This window comes from Prionailurus viverrinus, chromosome F2 (assembly GCF_022837055.1).
Source record: "Prionailurus viverrinus isolate Anna chromosome F2, UM_Priviv_1.0, whole genome shotgun sequence".
In the NCBI taxonomy this organism is placed as follows: Eukaryota; Metazoa; Chordata; class Mammalia; order Carnivora; family Felidae; genus Prionailurus; species Prionailurus viverrinus.
In genome coordinates this window covers 57,578,194-57,601,420 of record NC_062578.1, presented here as the reverse complement: position 1 = coordinate 57,601,420, position 23,227 = coordinate 57,578,194, and the positions used below count along the sequence as shown (strand labels likewise).

The window sequence follows — 23,227 nt, the reverse complement described above, 5'->3', positions numbered from 1 at the left end:
TTCATAATGATAGCTTTAATTTTTGAGCTCTTATTGTATGCCAGCACCGTGCTAAATACTCTACTTGCATTTTCTAGGTATGTTATCAACTCACACATACAAACAAAATATCCTCCTGAGGAGGGTGTTATTATTTTCATTGTAATGATGACTATATTGAATCATGGAGAATAAATAACTTTCCAGAGCCATATGGATAGAATATAGAACTTAATTTTGAAAACAAAATCTCTGAATTTTAAAGCCTGAGCTCTTAGTCAATGTATCAGTGTTTTGCAAGCTGGCATCCAAGAATGTATTCTCAGAAATCCATGATTCTATAATAATTTAAACTGTGTATTCTCTAATAGATAATCTAACTGATAAAAACATATGTGTATTCTGCATCATCTGTGTGGTCTGATACATCTGTCTTTATGCCCCCACAACTATACCTAATTTCTAATAAGCTAAGAAGAAGGAAATGAGACCGGTTTAAAATAGGAATGATTCTTTCCCACTAAGTAAAGGACACGTGGCATCATATTGTACTATACAGATGAAGTTTCTCCACAGTCTAGAGAGGGATGAGGGAGAATTGAATCATCACACAGCATAGTGTATTTAAAGGCATAGCAAACTCCAAAAGTCTGTACGCTAGCAGCTGGCTCCTTATCCCCATTGCCAAGGGCGACTTAATTTCAGAAAAATGAAATCTTATGCCACATTAGACACATGGTGCTATTTTAAATTGTATTGTTTTAGTAGTTTTATTCCCATATTTTTAAACATGTTTTAGTATTATATGTGTGTACAACTGAAAGCATAAGAACATATCTATTTTGTGTTAGAACATGCTTAAGTTGCATTAAAATAAAAACAATTTAAATCAGTATTAGGAGTTATTAAGGTTTTTTTTTTCCTTTTACTTTAAAAAGAACTTGTTGGAGCTCTGTTGGGTGGCAGTTCTTCATGTGACTGGTTGATTGTTAGCATCACATCATTAGTTTTTATTATTATTTCATACTATGTTGTTATATTGACTGCTCCATTTTGATCATTTTCATTTTCTCATTAGCCTTTTTTTCTTTTGCCTTATTTTTGTTAATGTTTAAGCATTTGAAAGTTAAAGCAATTCATTATACTTTAGTTTGCTATATAATTCCTATGATTATTTTCATGAATCATTACTTTAAAAATCTTATTTCTGGAACATAATGATTTGCTTTCTTTTCTTGCTAAGATAAACCTTTGAAAAACAGAACTCTCCCTGACCTCTGGTATAATAATATGAAGCAAGTTATTAGATCTGAAAGAAAACTGAGTTCAATGAATTTCTGAGACATAAGGAATATGTTTGGGAATTTACAAGGACTTGTTTGGTTTTGGAACATTACCACAAACCTTTTTAAAGTAATAAATTAAAATTAAATCTTGAAAAAAAAGTGGAGAATTCTAAGTAGTTAGACACGTCCTCAATTTTTGTTAAATTAAAACAGGAGGGTTAGCAGTAGCATACACTGATTATGAAAATGCCTTAATTTATTTTATTTTTTAAGTTGGGAGAGGTAATCCATTTTTCAAAGGTGCCAGTTTGCTGCAGTTATTGATTAGTGGATTCTACCCATTATATCAGTTTTCAAAGGCAATGTCGTATTTATTTCCCTTTTTGTTACTGAAGTTCTTGGATCAGGAGAAGGCTGACTATGGGAAGGGAAAAGGGTCAAATTCAGAAACAGTTATGAAAAAATCAGATAAGAATCATTCTAAAATAAAATTGATCACTCTATTTTTTATACTTTAAAAGAAATAAATTATAAATCTAAAGGTAATCAATTAATCAGAGATCTACAAATTAAAAGGCATCCTGAAAATCTTTTGCTTTCATCTTTTTCCACGCTATCCTTTCATCCTAGGGGCGGGAGGACAATACGGAAACTACCATATATTTCTGTTTATGTACAAGTGTCCGGTCCGTGGACAGTCGTTTCTTCTTCCCATATATTATTTGAGGGAATGAATCATCCGCAACACACAGCCATTCTGTACATCACTTTTCTGTCAAGCTCTAGTTAAAATAAAATGCATTAACACTTCCATACATTACATTACTTGAAAATGATAATACCTTCTATTAAACTGTACTTCCATATTCTGTTTTACCTGCAGCTGAATGTGGTGCATCTGCAACAAATAATGAAGGGATTTTGCTCTCTCCAAATTATCCACTCAACTATGAAAACAACCACGAATGCATTTATAGTATTCAGGTTCAAGCAGGAAAGGGGATCAATATTTCAGCCAGAACATTTCATTTAGCACAAGGAGATGTTCTTAAGGTAGGTGAACTCAACTTATACTTAGATCATTTTTAGTCATTAAGTATACATTAATATGTATATATATGTGAATATTGGTCTAATTACCCATAAGTTGATTCTGCCATTCATAGATTTAAGTTAGACATTATTTTCCATTTTCCTATTATCATTTTCATTGAAGTAAGTGTTATGTTTCCAATGTTTATTTATAATAATACACCTTTACTTTATGACACATAAATTTTAATGTTTCAGTAACACCAAAATAAGGACATTTTCATGTCAAATATCTTATATTCAACAATATATATATATATATGTGTGTGTGTGTATATATATATATATATGTATATATATATATAACATAATATGAGAATGGTCATTTCTTTAAGAAATATAATGATGATTTATTTTTCTTTGGTGTCTATAAAGTAACTTGGTTATCTCTGTTGACACATGGATAGTTTTTGCCTTTATGACTGCAAAAATTTTATATCTAATAGGTACATAAAAATAATGACTTACTATCTATAAATTACTGAAGAAAAGTATATTTTGTTAATAATAAACTTTTAGAGTGAAATGTATTAATTTATTTTAAAAAGTTGAAATAGTCAAATACCCTATTTTTAAAAGATACAATTTTAGGAAAATATTTCCATACTTGCCTGATTCATATTTCGCAAAGTAAATGCTTTGTAAATATAATTTATATTCAGAAGTAGGATAACAACAAACACTTCTATAAAATCACATTTAAATTTTTTTTTTAAATAATTGCATCCATGTTTCTTCATTGTCAAGATTCCCTTACCTGGTAAGAAATTCAACATAATTCTGTTTTCACAGATTTTAAAAAATAAATAAATAAATAACATCTCAGGTTGGCAGGGGTAGGGGATTCTTGTTTAAGCAGTGATTTTAAGACTGTTGATTATTTTTTTCTCTTAAAAAGCATAACTGTGATGACACTTGATGGGTTTCTAATACAGACAGCACTATGTGCTTGTAAGATCTGTATGGACATGGGAAATTTCTCTACAGTACGCCTAGATGCATACAGCTTTACCATTCATTTAAAGCCATTCCTGTTTTTTACACTTTTCCCCAACAGGCAACAGAAATTGACTTTATAATCTCTTCAACCTCCTTTATGTTTATGGTTTGGATTCTCCTGCTAAAATAAGTTTTATTTGTTAAATTAAAGTCAACATTGAGATTAATGGGATGCCTAAATGTAGAACTGATTTTCCTTTTTACAGGCTAAGTATGGGAAAAATAAGTCATTGATCAGAGGTATACGGCTAGCCACTAACCTGTATCACACAAGCAACGATGATAAACATATATTTATAAGTTCACAGCTAAGAAGTGCTTCCTCACGCCTCCCACTATCCTTCCTCAAATATTTCTTTGCTCTCTGTGATGCTTGAAAAGTAGCCAGTACTTTTCCGTACCGGATGATGTTTATTAATTGGAAAATTCATTTGGGATAGCAGGTGATGGCTTAAGAAAAATGGCCCTAATGTGTTCATCTGAGTGATTTCTGACTAATCTCCTATTTATTTGGAATAAGGTTACATTCACTTGTTACCCATGGACAACTAGTTCAAAGTAATCCCATGGACAACTAATTCAAAGATACCTGCTACACAGGCACAGTTAGGCACGCACAGGCAGACACATGCACCCTCCAAAGGATGGATGATTCATTCTCGAAGACTGAGGAGCCCAAAGTCCTCTCAGGATGCGGGGTCATTTGCCTCCCTGCAAACCAGTCCATGAGAGTCCATCCCCATTCCAGCACTTTCCAACATGACACCTAGTGCAGTCAGCTCTTCCTCCATTCAGACTAGGAAAGAAGAAATAAGTAAAACAAACAGCCCATCATAGAAAACAAACAAACATTGTTTTTCTTTATATGGGAGAACTGGCTATATTCTTTGGAATAACATTCTCTTGTAGTCTTTTTTTTTTTTTTTTTTTTTTTTTTTTTTTTTTTAATTTTTTTTTTTTTTCAACGTTTATTTATTTTTGGGACAGAGAGAGACAGAGCATGAACGGGGGAGGGGCAGAGAGAGAGGGAGACACAGAATCGGAAACAGGCTCCAGGCTCTGAGCCATCAGCCCAGAGCCCGACGCGGGGCTCGAACTCATGAACCGCGAGATCGTGACCTGGCTGAAGTCGGACGCTTAACCGACTGCGCCACCCAGGCGCCCCTCTCTTGTAGTCTTTATATGAGTATAATGTTTAGAAAAGTTTTTGTTTTTCTTTCTGGTTTCGTTTACTGTATAGTATCACTGTATTGAATTCTGACTAAAACTAAAACAGCGACAACAATAAAAACATGAGTGTGTATTGAATTTATCTATAGCTACACACACACACACACACACACACACACACACACACACACACACTTTCCTCTCTGAGAGTGCACCATCCAGACTGATGCCCACCTATCTACGCATTCTCTTTTCCCCGCCCTCTTCTTAGCATAAACTACTTTACTTATTTATAACCAAACAAATAGTTACGTCAAATGTAGACGATCATATGACTCCTCTAGGTAGTTTATTTCGGACATGACTACCAAATTTTATAATTCAGTAGATCTGGGGAAAACTCTTGCAGTTGCTCTGTACCTGGAATTGTGGATTTTTATAAAGTTCCTCAGATTATCTGATAACCATAAGGTTTGGGAATTATGAATATATCCTTCCTTGGTTCTATTGCTTTCAATGGGCAAGAATACTGAACTTCTCAAACCTTCACTCAAATATGTAGCTTAATTAATTCTTTCAACTAACATTTATAGGAGATGTTTATTACATGTTCCCTCTACACAATCAACAATGAACAGTTCCCACTGTCAGTCTGATAAGACAAAAGCTGAATTGCAATCAGAAGTACTACATCCGTTTTGTTGTTGTAATGTTTATTTCCAGAAAAAGATTGAGCACTATGTTCTGATAAGGGGATAAAACAGGGACAAAATTCAAGACAATATTGTTGCTTCAGTCAGTATTGTGTAGTTTTATGTAAAAAAAGATTTATATATTACGTCAAATTCGACAGAATGGATAATTATGGAGAAGAGCCAGTAAAATACCTTAAAATTGGTTTTGAGAGTCTGAAAGAATGGGTTAAGAGAACTGATGTCCTATTTATGAGAAACTAGATAGTTAAAGGACTTGATTAATCACACTAATAATACTTCTTTTAGAAGTATGATAAGAACATTATTAAAATGCTGTTTTTCCAAGATGTATTATTTTCAAGCTTATTTTCTAACCCATGTGCTAGTCTTTGGGGATACTACTTGTGAGAACCTATTGGTAAATTTTTAGAAATTTTGTGAACTGGTTGTTAAGCATGGCCATTATTAAAAATTAAGTTAAATTAGATTACAATTATATTACAATTAAGTTATATTAAAAACAAAAGTAACAAATACAACTTTCATTTCCTAATTATTTTACTACTTTTATTATTATGTGTTTTGTTTTAGGTTAGTTACATATATTGTATCTCTTTGGTGAATATACTATGTGAGGGTGCCTGCCCATCCTTTCCCAACTCTGCACAGAGATATCACATCAATAACTTGATATTGGCAATACTAGGAATAGTTACACTGCAGAAATGGACAAACATTGTAGGTCTTGACTTGATCTATTGCTCTGCTCATAGCCTATACTTAAGTGAGAATAGGTTGTGTCTGGAGCCATTCTATTGTAAATAATGCAAAAAATATGGAGAAATCATATTTTCTAGAATTAAAAAACAATTATTTAATTTAGCTGAGAAGTTGCTCCGATCATTTACAAATACGAGTTTCTGATATAACGTTGTTTTTGCATTGCTTTACTCTGATCTTATTAACATAAAAAAATCAAGCAATATTCATTTAGGAACCACTTTTGTTTGTCAGTTCCAATTATAAGTTGCTGATACAAAATTTGGCAAAAAAAAAACACCAAAAGCATTCTGTAAGATTCAATTAGCTCTATGGAATTTACAGTAATGAATATTGTATATTTTATTACCATTTGTAAGTTGCATGCTATAACATCCCTTAAATCAGGGATTCACAAACGACAGTCAGTTGGTCAAATTGTGCTTGCCACCCATCTCTATAAATAAAATTTTACCCGGAGAAAGCCATGTTTATTCATTTACATATTGTCCATGGCTATTTTTGTACTTCAATGGCAGTATTGAGTAGTTATCCCCCCCATCTAAAATATTTTCTAGTTCTTTTTAGAAAAAAATTGTCAACCTCTCTTTATATTAGTATACGTTATTAAAAGAACATATGGGTGGATATATATATTCAACAAATTTGTTTGAGTGCTGGTTGCTAAATATTTTCTAGCACACCAGTGATCTCTTGGGTCCACCACACATATCTGTCAATCAAGTCTGCCTGTTCACTGGCAATCCTTTGTTATCTCTCCCTTCAAAAGCACTCTCTAAATATTTATTCATTCTTTCCCATACTGAGTATAACAGAAGTGAAATGATTTGTAACAGGCCATACAGCTTTAAAGGTAGAACTGGGACTTTAACTTTGTTATAAAACTGCAAATCTAAAACCCTGAAAAGCTCACCCTTCATTGTGTCCCAGACTCCTTCACTAAAATATATTAGCTCCTATAATTGAGTACACGTGATATAGCTATTGCAAAGATGTACATAGTTTAATACAAACAAAAATTCTCTGTTCATTTCATTTTATTTTGGAGAGGATGTAAGGTTTAGAATATTATCCTTTTTGATGAACCATTGTAAAAATTATTCTTTCTTTTTATTTTTTTTTAATTTTTCAAATGTTTTTATTTATTTTTGAGACAGAGAGAGACAGAGCATGAGCAGGGGAGGGGCAGAGAGAGAGGGAGACACAGAATGGGAAGCAGGCTCCAGGCTCTGAGCTGTCAGCACAGAGCCTGATGTGGGGCTCCAGCTCACAACTGTGAGATCATGACCTGAGCTGAAGTTGGACGCTTAACCAACTTAGCCACCCAGGCGCCCCCTTCTTTTTATTTTTTATTCAAACTTTGACATCTCACTCACATTATCAGAAAAAAAAAAGTTTAAGTTTCCAAATCAACCTTTAAACAAGTGGCCAAAAATAAAATTCTAATATCCACGAGCAGGGATAATTTAAGGCTTGAATGATTATACACATGTACATGTGTAACTTTTCTCTTTTAATTTTATTTTCTATGTACTTTCTGCTCTTGGGTTCAGATAACATCTGACTTGCTAATTGACTGAAGGAATGACTGAGAATATGCCTTCTAATTATGCATTTATTATAAACAACAGTTTTGAGTGTTGATAAGCAATTCATTATAAAAGGGTTTGACCTTCCAGATCCAGGAGGGTCTCTACACCAAAACTAATTTCAAGCCCTGATCTATTATAAAAGGTTTGATAACTGAAACATGTCAACATTAAGTTCTAGTCTCTTCTATTATAAGACTACCAGGTTAATGGCAACCATTTGACAAATTAGAGCCTCATCAAAGAGTTTCATTAATGTCACAAAAGACCTCAATGCCTTTCATGATATTAATTCTTAAATCAGTTTGAACTTCTACATTTGACATTAAAGTAAGTCTTTGTTATCTGAATCAGGTGCTAAGTAACAGAATATTTCTATGGGGAACACCAGAATCCTCTCCCAACACAAAACATATAATATTATATAGTTATCTTATTCTTTTTATAGCTTTTTCAATTTTTGAAAAAAATAGATATTAAGACATATGCTAAAAATAATAATAATAACAATCTTAAAAGAAGGAAAAAGAAAATATGCCCAAATAAATAAAAGCATACTTAAAGATCCTGATCGTAATTAGAACAGAAATATGTGAAGTAGTGATCTCAAATAAAATTTCTATGGGTTCTGATAAGATCCAATATAATCACTCTGTACTGTAAATTTACTTTTAAATGAAATGTACATTTTTTAAATTTATATACTTACATCCATGTTTATTTACAAGGTAATTTGTCTTTGCCTACACTGCTTTGTCATTTTGTGTTGCCTTTGTTTCCATACACATGTTTGAATACATTTAAAGTACTTTATTTACAAGTCAAATAACATTGGCTTTATCATTACTATAAAACTCTTCTTTTTTTAAATCCTTGCCAAGTAACACTTGCTTTTCATCTTGATTTAATAACTTTATGCATGCTTCCAAAATTTCATAACTGAATTATCACACTTCATTTTACTTTTATGATTATAGTGATATTTTTGTATTTGTTTTCTACCTTTTGACTTTACATTGTTTAATAAACTGCAGTGAGTTTTGGTGCTGAATTAGACCCTCCCTGCTAGGCTTAAGATACATATATATCTATATTAGTATTAACTCTTTTAATCCCTTTTCTTTCAATAATTGCTTTGAAAATTATATCTTAAAGATAGTTTCTTTTGAAAAAGAAAAAAAAGTATGACACTGGCCTCCAATGTAATTGTCTCTCTTGGGACAGACAAATCTTTAACATCTCCTTCAGTTTAAGAATGATTGGGGTGCCTGGGTGGCTCAGTTAAAAAAAATTTAATTATATCTTAATATTATTTTTTTATTCCTAGCACCTAACACAGTACATGGAACTAAATATGAGTTGAATTAATTATCTGGTTACTTTTTAAAATGATACTATATCAGAATGATTTCCATGTGTAAAGTAAGTGTTTCTCCAATGAGTCAACTTTTTTTTATTACTACTGAAAATTTGAGAAAAACATTAGAAGGGATTTTTAAATAAATAAAAAATAAAATAATGTTCAAGAAGTAATTTCTGTTTACTTATTTGCATTGATTTGTTGCTTAATGTATATTTTCCCTTTATTTGGCTGTTTGACATATGAAGTTTTTACAGTGCATCCACACTTAAAAGCAGAACTAGGCGAATCCAAGAAACAATTATTTATATTTAGCATAAGAATGAAATGACATGCTGGTGAAAAGAGAAATAAGAGGAAAATATTCTTTGGGGTTACCTAGGCAATGTTAACCACAAATAAGACCCACTGGATGCTGGTTAAATGGTTTGGTTGTGGATGTATAGCTCTACACACAGGATTTAGGAACTATATTATATACGAGTTATTATATAAGAGTCAGAAACAGATTTCTGAGAATATTGAACATTTGAAGCTCACAGACACAAAAGTGTGTTTCCTTGTGTCTGAATTATCACTAGTGACTGCCATTCTTAAGAGATGAAAAGTTGGCTCTTAGGTAATCAAACAACAAACATTCTTGAGCCAACAAACCACGTTTGGTTAGCTTCGTTGAAGACAAATAACTTCTTGCTTATAACTAAAGCAGAAATGTATTTGTCTGGTAAGTTCTACCAGAAATTTCAAGGTACTTCTGTATAATTTTAGGAAATTTGTCCATGCAGCCCTCTATCTAGGGGTACTCAGATACTCTTCAAACTTTTGTTGTTATTGTTGTTGTTAGTTCACTGTGAACACATTTTATTTTATTTTATTTTATTTGTTCAACATTTATTTATTTTTTGGGGGGACAGAGAGAGACAGAGCATGAACGGGGGAGGGGCAGAGAGAGAGGGAGACACAGAATCGGAAACAGGCTCCAGGCTCCGAGCCATCAGCCCAGAGCCTGACGCGGGGCTCGAACTCATGGACCACGAGATCGTGACCTGGCTGACGTCAGACGCTTAACCGACTGCGCCACCCAGGCGCCCCGACTGTGAGCACATTTTATTTTTTTTTAATTTTTTTTTCAACGTTTATTTATTTTTGGGACAGAGAGAGACAGAGCATGAACGGGGGAGGGGCAGAGAGAGGGAGACACAGAATCGGAAACAGGCTCCAGGCTCTGAGCCATCAGCCCAGAGCCCAACGCGGGGCTCGAACTCACGGACCGCGAGATCGTGACCTGGCTGAAGTCCGACGCTTAACGGACTGCGCCACCCAGGCGCCCCGACTGTGAACACATTTTAATAGAAGGAAGAGACCAATAAAATGTTTTCTGTTAGGAATTCCATGACCGTATTGGCTTGAACTCAGTCTCCACTTTCTTTCTCCCTCTATTTCTACCTCTCTCTCTGTGCTAATACAATAAATAAGGGAAAGAGCAGGAAGGTCCTGTAATAGAGACCAGAATTTCTGTGCAGAAAACACATAGAGTAATGTGGTTAGAAGAGGACACTAGGAGACATAAACAAAAGCTCCATTTGTATAGCATGTTAAATAAAATTTTTACGTGTAGTCTTTATAACACTTAAACCCTGTACCAATAATAAGGAAACATAAACATAAATAAGTAAAGATACATACACATGTGGTTAAGGGAAATTCGGTAACTGGAGGGAAGAAAGACCAAACTAAATGCATGGAACTGGTAGCATACATTAAATTCAAACTGTGGAAGCATTAAGAGAAATTTGAAAATAAATTTAAAATTTTTGAAAAATCTTAAGCTAATGCAATAAGTGGAGAGAGTGAAAGAGAGAGAGAGGGAGAGAGAGGAGAGCTTTCTAGAATTTGACAAATGATTTTAAAATTTACAATTTTAGGGGCACCTGGGTGCCTCAGTTGTTTAAGCGTACAACTCTTGATTTCAGCTCAGGTCATGATCTCACGGTTCGTGAGTTCAAGCCCCACATTGGGCTCTGTGCTGACAGTGCAGAGCCTCCTTGGGATTCTCGCTCTCCCTTTCTGCCCCTCCCCACCCATGCTCTCTCTCTCTCAAAATAAATAAATAAACTTTAAAAAATTCTTTTAAAATTTACCATTTTAATAGAAGACCTAAAAAGAGAGTATTAGTCACTGCTGAAAATCTAATTGTTCATGTGGAAGATCCCGTGGAAAATTCTCTATAATACAGAGGGAAAGATGGATGAGAAGAGGAAATACAAGGACTCACAATACAGTTTTGGAGACTTAATACACAAATAATAGGCATTCTAGGCAGAAAATAAAAAGATCATATAGGCAAGGAGTAATTAAATAAAACTCAAAGACATTTCCTTGAGTTGAAAAAATCTTGAGCCTGTCAATAAAAAAATATAATAATTTTATTTGAATAATCCAGATATTAGAAATATAGTGAAAATTTCCCAATTTACTAAGTTAACATAAATTAAAACCTGATAAAGATAATTTGAAGAAAAAAAATTTATATTATACATGAGTTTTCATTTATAAATTATAGAAAACATTATAAGTGTTACCAGATTAAGCCAAACAATCTAGCCCAAGAAAAGTCTATCATGCAGGTTAATACGAAAATAATAAAAAGTTCCATTGTGTACCATCTAAATGTTATCTCTTACATGACATGAACATAATGAATACCATTTCCGAGGAACACTGGTGCTTGGCAAGTTAACTGGATTAGGAGTTCAGCAACACAATTTTTACACTAATACCAGGTTAAAAGTAAAGCAGTTTCAGGCAGGAGATAAGTAACTTTGAACAGCATCTCTCAACTTTTTCTCTTCATTACCATTTATTCAACCCTCGAACTAAATATTATGGAATAAGATTGGTCAATAACCAACTTTCACTCCCTTAGGTAAGTGGAGAATTAATACATCATTGTAAATACATGCCTTATGGGCAAAAGAATGGTCACATGCGATGTCGGTAAACTTTTCGTGTAATTTCTGTACACTTTTGGAAATAATCTGCTATACGTGAATATTTTAGTTCAGAAATCTCATATATGGAAAACTTCCTTATGAAAATACAAGTATCAAAAAATGTGAAGTTATATGTAAAAGGTTGTTTATTTCAGCATTGCTCTTGGTAGCAAAAAAATTGAACTTATTAAGATGGGAATGATCGTTGTGGTAATGTCACTGTGTGAACTATTACTCAGCTCTCAAAAGGCAGAATCTGTGTCTACTGACCCTGAGAGATGTCTAGAATGCACTGATAAAAGAAAAGCAAATTAGAATACAATGAGAAGTTATACCTTCAGAAGAATGGGAATTACGTGGGGATGTTTGAGAGCTTATCGATTTTGTTTTGCATATTTTGGTCATGTTAAATTAGTTTCTAAAAGCATTTGGTACTCAATATTTTTTTACATGTCAAAAATGGATTAAGTTCAAGGAGATGAATAAATGAGAGAAATTGCAAAAGAAACAAGCATTTTTTTATATTAATTATGTTATCAGAAAAATAAGCACTTGGCTAACCTTGAGCAAGTTACAGAAAAACAACCAACCAGCCTTGGAAACCAGGCTTTCTGTCAGTATTCTCAATTTTATTTACTTATTTTTAAAGTTTATTTATTTATTTTGAGAGACAAAGATAAAGAAAGTGAGTAGGGGAGGGGCAGAGAGAGAAGGAGTAAGAGAATCCCAAGCAGGCTCCCCAGTGCAGTGCAAAACCTGATGTACGGCTCCAACTCATGAGTGGTGAGATCATGACCTGAGCCGAAATTAAGAGTCACGCGCTTAACCGACTGAGCCACCCAAGAGCCTCTGGGTAATCTCAATTTAAATGTTTTTAATGTTTATTTATTTTTGAGAGAGAGAGACAGAGACAGAGACAGAGTGTGACCAGGGGAGGGGCAGAGAGAAAGGAAGACACAGAATCTGAAACAGGCTCCAGGCTCTGATCTGTCAGCACAGAGCTTGATGCAAGGCTCAAACTCACGAACCGTGAGATCATGACCTGAGCCAAAGTCTGACGCCTAACTGACTGAGCCACCCAGACCCCCTTTGATATTCTCAGTTTTAAATGTCTACCATAAAAAAGCATTATTTTGATAATAAGAGCAAAATTTATATAATATGAGTTCAAGTGTTACTTAAGGTCTACTGAGCTTGGAATTTTAAAAGTATCCGTGTGTATTCCAACCTTCTTAACTTGATATATGTAGGAATTAATATATATGATTGTCCTTGGGGAGCATGTAGTGACCTGATTTAGGAAGAATATAATAATTTCCTCTTCTTCATAAATGATTTGAGTTGGTTATTATTGGCACATTTACATTTTAATTATAAATATTTTGCAGATTTATGATGGAAAAGATAAAACAACTCATCTACTAGGTGCATTTACTGGTGCGTCCATGCGAGGCTTGACTCTTAGCAGCACTTCAAATCAGCTCTGGCTAGAATTCAATTCTGATTCTGAAGGGACAGATGAAGGTTTTCAACTTGTCTATACCAGTAAGTATTTTGGAAGAAAAAGAAAAAAGAAAACAAAGGCCAAACACTGATGCTGAGTATTTATTAAACAATTATAATATACCAGGTGATGTAATATCCAACATTTGATCAAGAATTTGAAGTTTAGAATGACCTTCAATATATGTAATTTTATTTGGCCCTAAAAACTATTCCATAAATTACAGGTATTATAACTGTTGCAATTTCACAGTTGAAACAAGTAAGGTTAAGAATGGTTAAGTAATTTGTGACTTTGGGCTTATTTATTTATGTATTTTTAAAATAGCAATATTCTCCAAGTTTGATATTTAATAAATACTTATTTCTTATTTTTTTAATAGATGGAAATTCAGTGTTTGCAAAATTCACACAACCTATGTGTGGTAGTTATAGTTGGATAGTCATTAATGATAACTGGATGGTTTCTGATGAGTTTACATTAGAGTTAAGGTTTTATTTTGTTTTGCTTATGTGTCGAATTGCTTTATTAAAAATAAATTCATATGGAACTATTGCATTATACTCCAATTGGCTATTCTAACAATTAAGTAGAAGTTCAAAGGTTGGTGGGTTACATCCATGTTTTATATGAATTAAATGAATTTATTTTATACCAGTACCATAATATAAGAAATAGACTAATTGCATCTATCAACAATAAATTATATTCAAGTAATATATTTATTGAGTTCCTACTCTATAAGACAGTACACTAAGAAAGTAAATCACATATAAACCTGCGGTGGTTACTAGCTGTGTGTTTAACAACTGTATAATCTATCAGATCAAATTAGTGCTTGGAAGATCAGAATACTCATTTAATTTAGAAAAATAAAACAGAAACATTCAGAAATCTTTACTTTTAGATATTTGAAAAAAATCTGATGACTTCTATAAATTTTCTTAAGAAATAAGATGAATCGAAACTATTACAGAAATTAGGAAATTAAAAAGGTTACACCATGAAAGATACTCACACGGGATCCTAAAGGGAATTTGAATCAAATTATTGTTTGTGAAAATATTCTTTCCTAATTATATGAGAAGTAGGAGACAAGAGAGTATATCACATTAAAATTGTATTTAAAAATCTGGTGCGTATAACTAAGAGATTACTCTTGATCCCTGTTTATTTCAAGGCTTTTTTCTACCTGTGCTGGAATTGTTACACCAATAGTGTATCAAAACATAAATTAACAAAATGAATGTTCAATTCATGTTTCTGAATCCTGAGAACTATTGTGCACAATGCAGTTTTTTATGAAGTACTTCCAAAGACAAATGAAAATCCAAGCAAACTGTGTTTACAGATATTACCAGGTGATATATTAAAAGTAATAATATTGAGAATTATTGCTCGAATATAATTGGTGCAATCTGCTCAGAAGGGCACATTTTTTAATCTGATTTTCTCTTTTCCTTTCTCTGTTTTCTAACAAAGATGCTGACATTTTTCAAGATATGGCTCAATGTTTACATAATGATCTTTCTTTGCTCTGCATCATTTTGCATTTCTCCTTGTCTAAAATGTTAATGGGTGTCACAGGGAAAAAAAAAAGAAACTAGATTTCCTTTTTGGATATTTAAATTCTTTGTAACTTGAGATTACTGATGCAAAGATACTGGACATTGTAGGACGTACCTGCATTTAAAACTGTGTGGGTTGCTTAGGTGTCTGGAATGAATAAAATCATTGACTTTATTCTCATTGGTATGAGCTACTAGATGTCAGAAAGAGAGATCTAAAAAAGCAAATATTTGAAGTCACTCTTCTTAATGACTCTAGTTTTTCATTATAGAATGTGTGTCTCTATGAAGATGGAAAGCTATAGAATTGGGAAGACAATAGAAAAGCAATTATTCTTTTAAAAGCGTAAATATATACGTATAAATACTTTTCAGTCTCTGAACTAAACTAAAATGTATATACGCCTATTTCCAAGTTGTCTCTGGATATCACCAGGTCAGTGAAGGGTCCTATGATTTTCTGAATTGACAGCTGTGTTCTGAGCCCTTCTGCTGGGGAGGCTCCTGGAACTAGTAACACGGCTATTATTTATTGTATTTGTTCTTAAGGATTACTTCTGGTTTTTTACAGTGGTGGTCTTTCTACATATCTACAATGATCTTAATAGTTAACCACAGATATCCTAGCTTTGACAGAAACTTGTGCCCATCCTCCAAATGTATTTTCATTTCCAGCCATAGGCTTTCTCTTCCAGGTTAACAATTATTGGTATGCCCCAACCTGAATCATCAACTGAGCCTTCGAGCTAAGACTCCTCTTCAATATTTCCCCACTGCTGCTTACCTTCCTTCAGCCAGAGTTAGCCGACTTTTTAACATGCCTTTTGCAGTAGTTTATATTTGCAACTAATATAGCAGCTATCACACTCTACTGTGGTTATACTTTTTTACAAACATATTGTGCATAGTTCTTCAGGGGCCATTTCCTCTCATAATGTCTACAGTCAGTTTAGTTCAATCACATGTTTTTTACATATTCTTGGTAAATTAATATGTGGTCTGAATACTGATTTTATAAAAATGCTTTTGTGTTATAGAAGAAGATTCTACTAGGGCACATATTTTAAATATTCATAAACTTCTTAGAGGCAGTTACTAATTTACGAACATAAAAGAATTTGCTAAGATGCCCAAACATGAGAAAAGAATGTAAAAGACCATGTTTTTGTATAAGAATCTATTTCTCAATCTAACTCCACCCTGCCATTCTGTGTTATGTTCCTCCTTAGAATTATCCACACTTTTTCTCTGAAACATCTGAGAGAACCCTTTGTGATACAGAGGAATCCCCAGGCTCAAACATTGAGAGAACTGGAGACAGGAAAGGAGTCAGTTGACTCTAGGGCAGATCAAGTAAGGATTCATGAATGAGGTAGTTTTTTAGGTTGGATTGGCAGGTCAAAAAAAGAAATGGTAGAGAGTATTCTGGGCAAAGAATAGGATGAAGACAGGCACAGAGACTAGAAAGATCATGTGAAGCACATTCAAGGCAAATACAGAAGATAATCCAATTCAGATTAATCCCACTTGCCTGTCTCCTCACAATTCTAGTGTTAGCATAAAGAGGCCTTTGGTGACCACCCTTATAATGACAGGTATCCTATGTCACAGTAGTCACTCTCTCTATTATCCATTTTGTTGACTTGTGTGGTTGTCTGGTTATTTCCAGCTTTGAGTACAGAGAAACACATTTGGCTGAGATAAAAATGAGGAAATATTTTAGAAAAGACCTTTTTAAGGTACATTTTATTCCAACTGTCCATTCATTATATAATCACGAAGAAAGCAAATGTTTTTAAAAGTAAATGCAATTCTTTCCAAAAACACTCTTGTCACTTTATGCCTGAGAATCTGAATGCTTTCTTATTGGCTACCCTTACAGTCGGGGAGTAACTTAGACCTAGTATCTTTAATGCAGTATGTGTAGTATTTAAACTTTATTTCTTGAAGTTATGCTTCATTACAGATTCTTTTAGCTCTCTTCATTTGTAGTTATCCCACTTTAATTCAGTGGAAAGTAATTGGGTATTTTAAACAACCATCCATTACAGAGCTAAATCACACCTTTTTGATGGATTATAACATTGTCTTTTCAAAAGCTGATCCGGTAAATGTCCATAATGCCCAGCCATTAGGCACTACCTCTGGGCTCAGATGTCCTCTGGTTATCACCTCTGTACATTTAATTTACTAAAAAGCCCATTGGAGAAATGTTCATTATCCCAAGGGAAAAGTTCAGCTATATATTTGGACCCTTTTAGCCTCTCAGTCATGTTGCCTGAAATGATTCATAAATCCACATGGAACATGCCCATTTCAAATTTTATATTCAAACTAAAGATGGGCATTAGCTAATTTGTGACACCTTTTCTGTGCACTAACCTTACAAATATATAATAAATTATCCTTATTTAAAATGTTCAATATAATTGCCAGTATGTTGTTGGCAGTGCTAGTCATGAAAAATAATCAGATGATTTATTAACTCTAACTTTATTCTCTGGATATAATATATTGACTGCAAATGCAAGTAGAGAATAAGTAAATTACAAGGGAGCAGCAAAGTTACTCCATGTGGTTCTTTGTCCTCTAGACCACTTAACAGATGTATTTGGCATTTCTTTTGCGGTTTAAATCTTGAAATTAACCAGGTAATAAAGGAAGTACTGACTAATGCTGCATTATGTAGTATAAAGTATTCTAACTAAAATATTAAAGAAATATTTCTTATCCGTCATTTACATAGGCAATATTATATGTGGGTCTCAAAACATTAAAATATTTAGGGAAAAGAAAAGAGTAGCCTAGACCTTAAAGCTACGTCTTTAAGGTGGAGTAAGATGTCCAAAACAAGATATACAAGCAAAAATCTGTCAATAGTCAGGAGCATCTCTGCCCTTGTAAGTACTTCCCTGAAGTGTGGGGACTAAAAACCTGACAACTCTTGCCAGTGAAGATCTCTACTTAGATCCTGCCAATTAAAGCCAGTCCTGTGAGAGCTGAGAGGTGGCATCAGTGGAGAAGCAATTATTTTCCACTAGCATCCGCAGGCGGGAGTGTGGGAACTCCAGGATTTCCTGAAAGCCAGCAGTGGTCTTCTGACCTTCACTGCGTCTGCATTTCTTATATTTTCCCTCTAATTTCTTGTATGGAATCCTAGCAATTCAAACTAAGTGGCTTCTATTTTCCCGATCAATCCCCAGTCATCAAGTAGTTTTTGAGTACTTCTATAGCAAAACACACCATAAAGTAAAAAGATGAGACATTTCTAGGAGATACTAACAATATATGTAACAAAAAAATATAAACTCTATAGAAAAGAATCCTTCAAATTAATAAGAAAGAGAATAGTCTAAAAGAAAGTTTCATGGTAAAGAAACCTCAAGTAGTCAGAAAGCAAACAAAAAAAATTCCTAATAGAAATTGAGAAAAAATAAACCCCAAATAATATGTTATTACACATTCATAAGGTTACTAAAAATTAAAAAGCTCTGTAATACTAAGTGCTGATGGCAATTTGTTCTTTTAACTTTAGGGAATGCAAGTTAGTAAAGTCACCTGGGAGGGTAATTTGGCAATATTTAGTAAAATTCCATTCCTACATATGTCTAGAATGCACCAACCATACATTTGGCCAAATACCAAGTGGCTGATGGTTAAAAATTAATATTCAGGCAAAGCTGGATCTCACCATCCCAGAATGATGTACAAATATATGATGTGCAAGACACAAACTAGCACATTTAAAAATATCACTCACTTTTTCATGCCCAACAGATTAAAATATAGGAAAGTCTGTGAGTAATGTGTTTTCTACTCAGAACTTTATACGTAGGATTTAGAGCAATGACAATTAAGAAAAAAAAAAAGAATTCTTTACCATATCTCCTTTCTTTCAGTTGGAAATACATAGCAATCATTTCCACAAACCTTTGCTTATTTAAGTATTTAACTTCTATTCCTCAAAACTGTAAGGATTATCTTCTTACAGCATTCGTAGAAGATTGTGGTTTCAAAGTTTGATGTTTCCTAGAGTTGGACGAGTAAGAAATACATGTGTGCCATTTTTTTAAATTAGTTTGACGCATGAAAAAAATGGAATGTGTAGTCATATAAAACTTTCTTCTCTTTATTCCTATTACATTCTTTCTTTTTAAATTAAAAACATATCTTTTTTTAATTTAGAAAGAAAGAGAGAGTGAGCACGAGCAGGGGAGAGGGGTAGAGAAAGTGAGACAGAGAGACAGAGAGACAGAGAGAGAAAGAGAGAGAGACTCTCAAGCATACTCCACGCTGTGTGGAGCCGCATGTGGGATTCAATTCCACAACCCTGGGATCATGACCTGAGCCAAAATCAAGAGTCAGATGCTCAACTGACTGAACCACCCAGGCATCCCTCCTATTATATTCTTTGTCATCTCTGAATCAAAGAGGATTGTCATAGTTGCCATGGGTGACTGTGACTGTGGACTCTTTCCTGCTTGAGAATTTTAAAGTGACAACGTTGACATTATGTTTTGTACACATCTTCGTATGAATATAAAGAATTCTAAAATAAGACTTTTTCTTGCAATATTCATGGCCTAAGTAGAATTTACTAATCAAACATTAAGTATAATTCTTAAAGATTCCACTAAATATTATGAACCAAATTCACCAAAGAATTCTATAGAGATTAAAATTATGATAGAATGATCTTTGTCTCCTTGCATTATTATTTAAACTTGAATTAATGTTTTTAGTTTCAGATGTCATCCTCAACTGTATTTAGCTAGCATCCTTTCTCAGTTCTCTTATTAACAATCTATCTCCCTTTTTATTTAACAAGTTGACGGTGTTTACTTTTAGTCTATGCAATTAACATACCTTAATTCACCATGAAATACTCTATAAGGTAACTTTTAGAATATTAAAAACATATTTACATTTTAACTGAGTTTCAAAAAAATAAAGCGTATAAAGATCTCGTTTTAAGTTCCATCAAAAATGCTGACTTATATTCAAAGAGTGAGTTTTCAAATACCATTTATATTTCTAAGCCATCTGCCTTATTGTATTATTTGTACTCTTTTACTGACCATATGACATTCCCCCATGTGAATACACAGCTGTTGTTCATAATCAAATGGAATAGAAATTATATGGAGGTAGGAATTAAACTATTCATCTCTCAGTAGATCAAGGAAGAAGTTGAACAGCAGATTAGCAGATTTTGATGCAATCTTTAGGACAAAGTGAGCTCTGCATCCCTACGTGGTACATGCCCTATAGTAATGCTTACATTTGTGCAAAAGGAGACAAAAAGTATAGCCTTTTTGTAGCAGGGAATAATGGGAAACAATGTAAAGTTCATCAGTTAGAAAATAAATAAATCAATTTTGTAGTAAGTTTCTAATGAAATACCACAGAGTAGTTAAAATGAATAAAATGTATGTGTGTGTGCGTGTGTGTGTGTGTGTGTGTGTGTGTGTGTGTGTGTGTAAAGATAAAAACACAATGTTGGCAAAAATAGTTTCAGAAGAATTTTTAAAATAATTTCATAGTTTATAAAGTGTATAAATAACTTGCAAAACATTCTATATAGTGTTCATAGACATATAGATATGTGATGAAAATAGGGGGCGCCTGGGTTGTTTGAGGGTCCGACTCTTGATTTTGGCTCAGGTCATAATCTCACGGTACATGGGATAGAACCCCACATGGGGCTCTGCACTAGCAGCGTGCAGAGCCTGCTTGAGATTCTCTGTCTCTCTCTCTCTGCCCCTCCCCTACTCATGCACATGCATGCTCTCCCTCTCCCTCTCTCAAAATAAATAAATACAATATAAAATATACATATATAAATATATATAAGTATATATATATATATATAATAGGTATGAGAAGAATACATTAATTCAGAATATTTACTAGCTCTTGGTAGGGAAAATCTGAAAGTGGTTGAGAAGGGAACAAAAAGGAGCTTTACTTGTTTTATAATATTTATTTCTTGATATTAATATGAATCAATATGAATATTAATCTGAAATAATATTAATTTTTATCTGAAGCTACTATGATAGTAGAATCTGATACAGTCAGATGGTGAAGTTATGTTATCCTTTGTAGTCTTTTGTAGGTTTCCAATAACAACTTAAAAATAAATTAGAAATCCTTATACTACATAGTAGCAGGAAAGGAATTAAATCTCTGTTGAAGTTATTCATTAAGTCAAAAGGATTTAGGTAATGGGGATTTTCAGTTCATTTTGTGCTCTAGAAATTTTCATTTCATCAGAGTATCAAATTTCACAAGGAATGGTGAATATTTATAGCATATATGATTTTTCATACACATCTTTATTTAATTGTCAGTTTCAAGTATTTGAGCTTTTCAATGAAAAGACTGGCAGCTGAATGTTTCCATAAAGATAAGACAGATCTGAATATTTATGAATAGGCAACAATAATTCCACCAAATTGGACTAAATTATGTTGTGCTTTGTAGCTTATATAGTATTGTCCATGTGCATTTTCATCTACAATGCAAAGTATTATAAATTATCTTAATTTACAAAGAATATCTCCATTTTACCTCATCACCAGCAATTGCCAACCACATTTACAGAACATTCAAATTAAGGAAGGATGAATTTGGTAATGAACCTTGAAAAGAGAGCTTGATTTCCATTTTTATTTTGATAAATGATATACGGTAAAACTCAGAAGTGGCTGCATTTTGAATGATAAACTGAATATTATGTCTGGTAGAAGGCACGCAAACTTGTAATTTTTGAGCAAGAACACTTTAAATGTAGTATTAAGTATGCAGATTCATGCAAAGTAATGTGTCCTGAAAATGTAAAGTTGCTACTTCTGCCATTTCTGTTTCTATGTTTGAAAGACTGGCTTGCTTGACCGTGTATCTTTATATCTCATTTATGTCACGATTTGAGTTAGTGACTTCTGACTTGTTGGGCTCTGTTTCTGATGCCATTTATATTTGCTTTATTTTAACATATTTTCACCCAAACAGAGCTGTCACGAATTGATCCATAAGGGAAATTCCTGAAGATTTTTTTAATTGTTTCATAAACTTCAGTTTCTCATCAGCATTATTTTAGTTTCTTCCTCAGTTATCTCCTTGAGATAATTGCCTCTAATAATCCACATCCATCCATAGAAATTATTACACATCTGCCGTGTGCCAAGATTTATGCTGGGAAGTCATTGTGGGAAAGAGGGGAAAATTGAAATAATTCCACTCTATAGAAAAACAAAGAGAAGAAGCAAATGATTGTAAATTAATTAAAATGTGTAAAGTATTTCTCTGAGCTAACAGGAGAAAAAAAGGTTAATACCCCATAGAAGAGAGTAGGAAGGACTCCTTCCTCTGATAGACAATGTATCCCTCAAAATGCTGAAGTTACAATATGTATTTAGTACTTGGATATGTGCAAATTCTAGTGATTTAATGTATGTTTTGACATTCTAGGAAGTCAATGATGCAAATTAGTGATTTGACATATATGAGATAATGCATGCTTTTGTTGTTGTTGTTCTAGTTCAAATCTAGATTAATTTGGTCAAGGATCTGTGCCTATAAAGGAGACAGAGACTGCTTTTTGATTATCCTATGATTTATACACATAACATTTTTTCTTCTCCAGCATTATTTGTCTTGAAGTCACAGGTTTTCCTATCTCATAAGGCTATCTGGAATACTCTGTATAGTCCTCTAGTGTAGGAAGCTATAACTGGTGTAAATAGCACCTAATTATCTTTGGTACATTCACTCTATCATTTATCTTATATTTATACACTTGGTAAAACATTAAAGACAAGAACTCTATGGCTAAGGAGCCTAGATTTTGATTGCTACTATCGTGTTTAATTTATATTATGAGGTATCCTTTTCCAGTTCTTTCAGGATCTTAATAGTGAACTGTACTGACTGTTGTTTTTAATATTCACTTTTGTTGACTTTATTCTGCATATGGACACAAGATCTTCTGGATCTAAACAGATTAATAATTGTTATTTAAATAATATAATAATAATATCAGTATGTCCCACACACTTCTGACCTACTCCTTACCCCTGTAGTAACATGATGGAAATCAGATGGAAAAATCTGCATGGGTGGCCAGTGACAAGGCATGAGGAAAAATGGACATGCTCTGCTTAAGGCAGCTATCTTGCCTTCCTCTCCTGAAAGCAGGAAGAAAGAACTT

The 23,227-nt window shown here is 33.3% G+C and overlaps 1 protein-coding gene across 2 annotated transcripts in view; it reads left to right on the top strand.

The window, feature by feature from the left end:
• The window catches only part of CSMD3 (CUB and Sushi multiple domains 3), a 1,270,863-nt gene that overhangs the window by 925,610 nt on the left and 322,026 nt on the right, over nt 1-23,227 (top strand). For both annotated transcript variants that reach the window (XM_047842282.1, XM_047842281.1), the window contains 2 exons: nt 2,149-2,318; nt 13,332-13,488. In XM_047842282.1, coding sequence (XP_047698238.1) covers nt 2,149-2,318; nt 13,332-13,488 — 327 coding nt within the window. The remainder of the gene's footprint in view (nt 1-2,148; nt 2,319-13,331; nt 13,489-23,227) is intronic.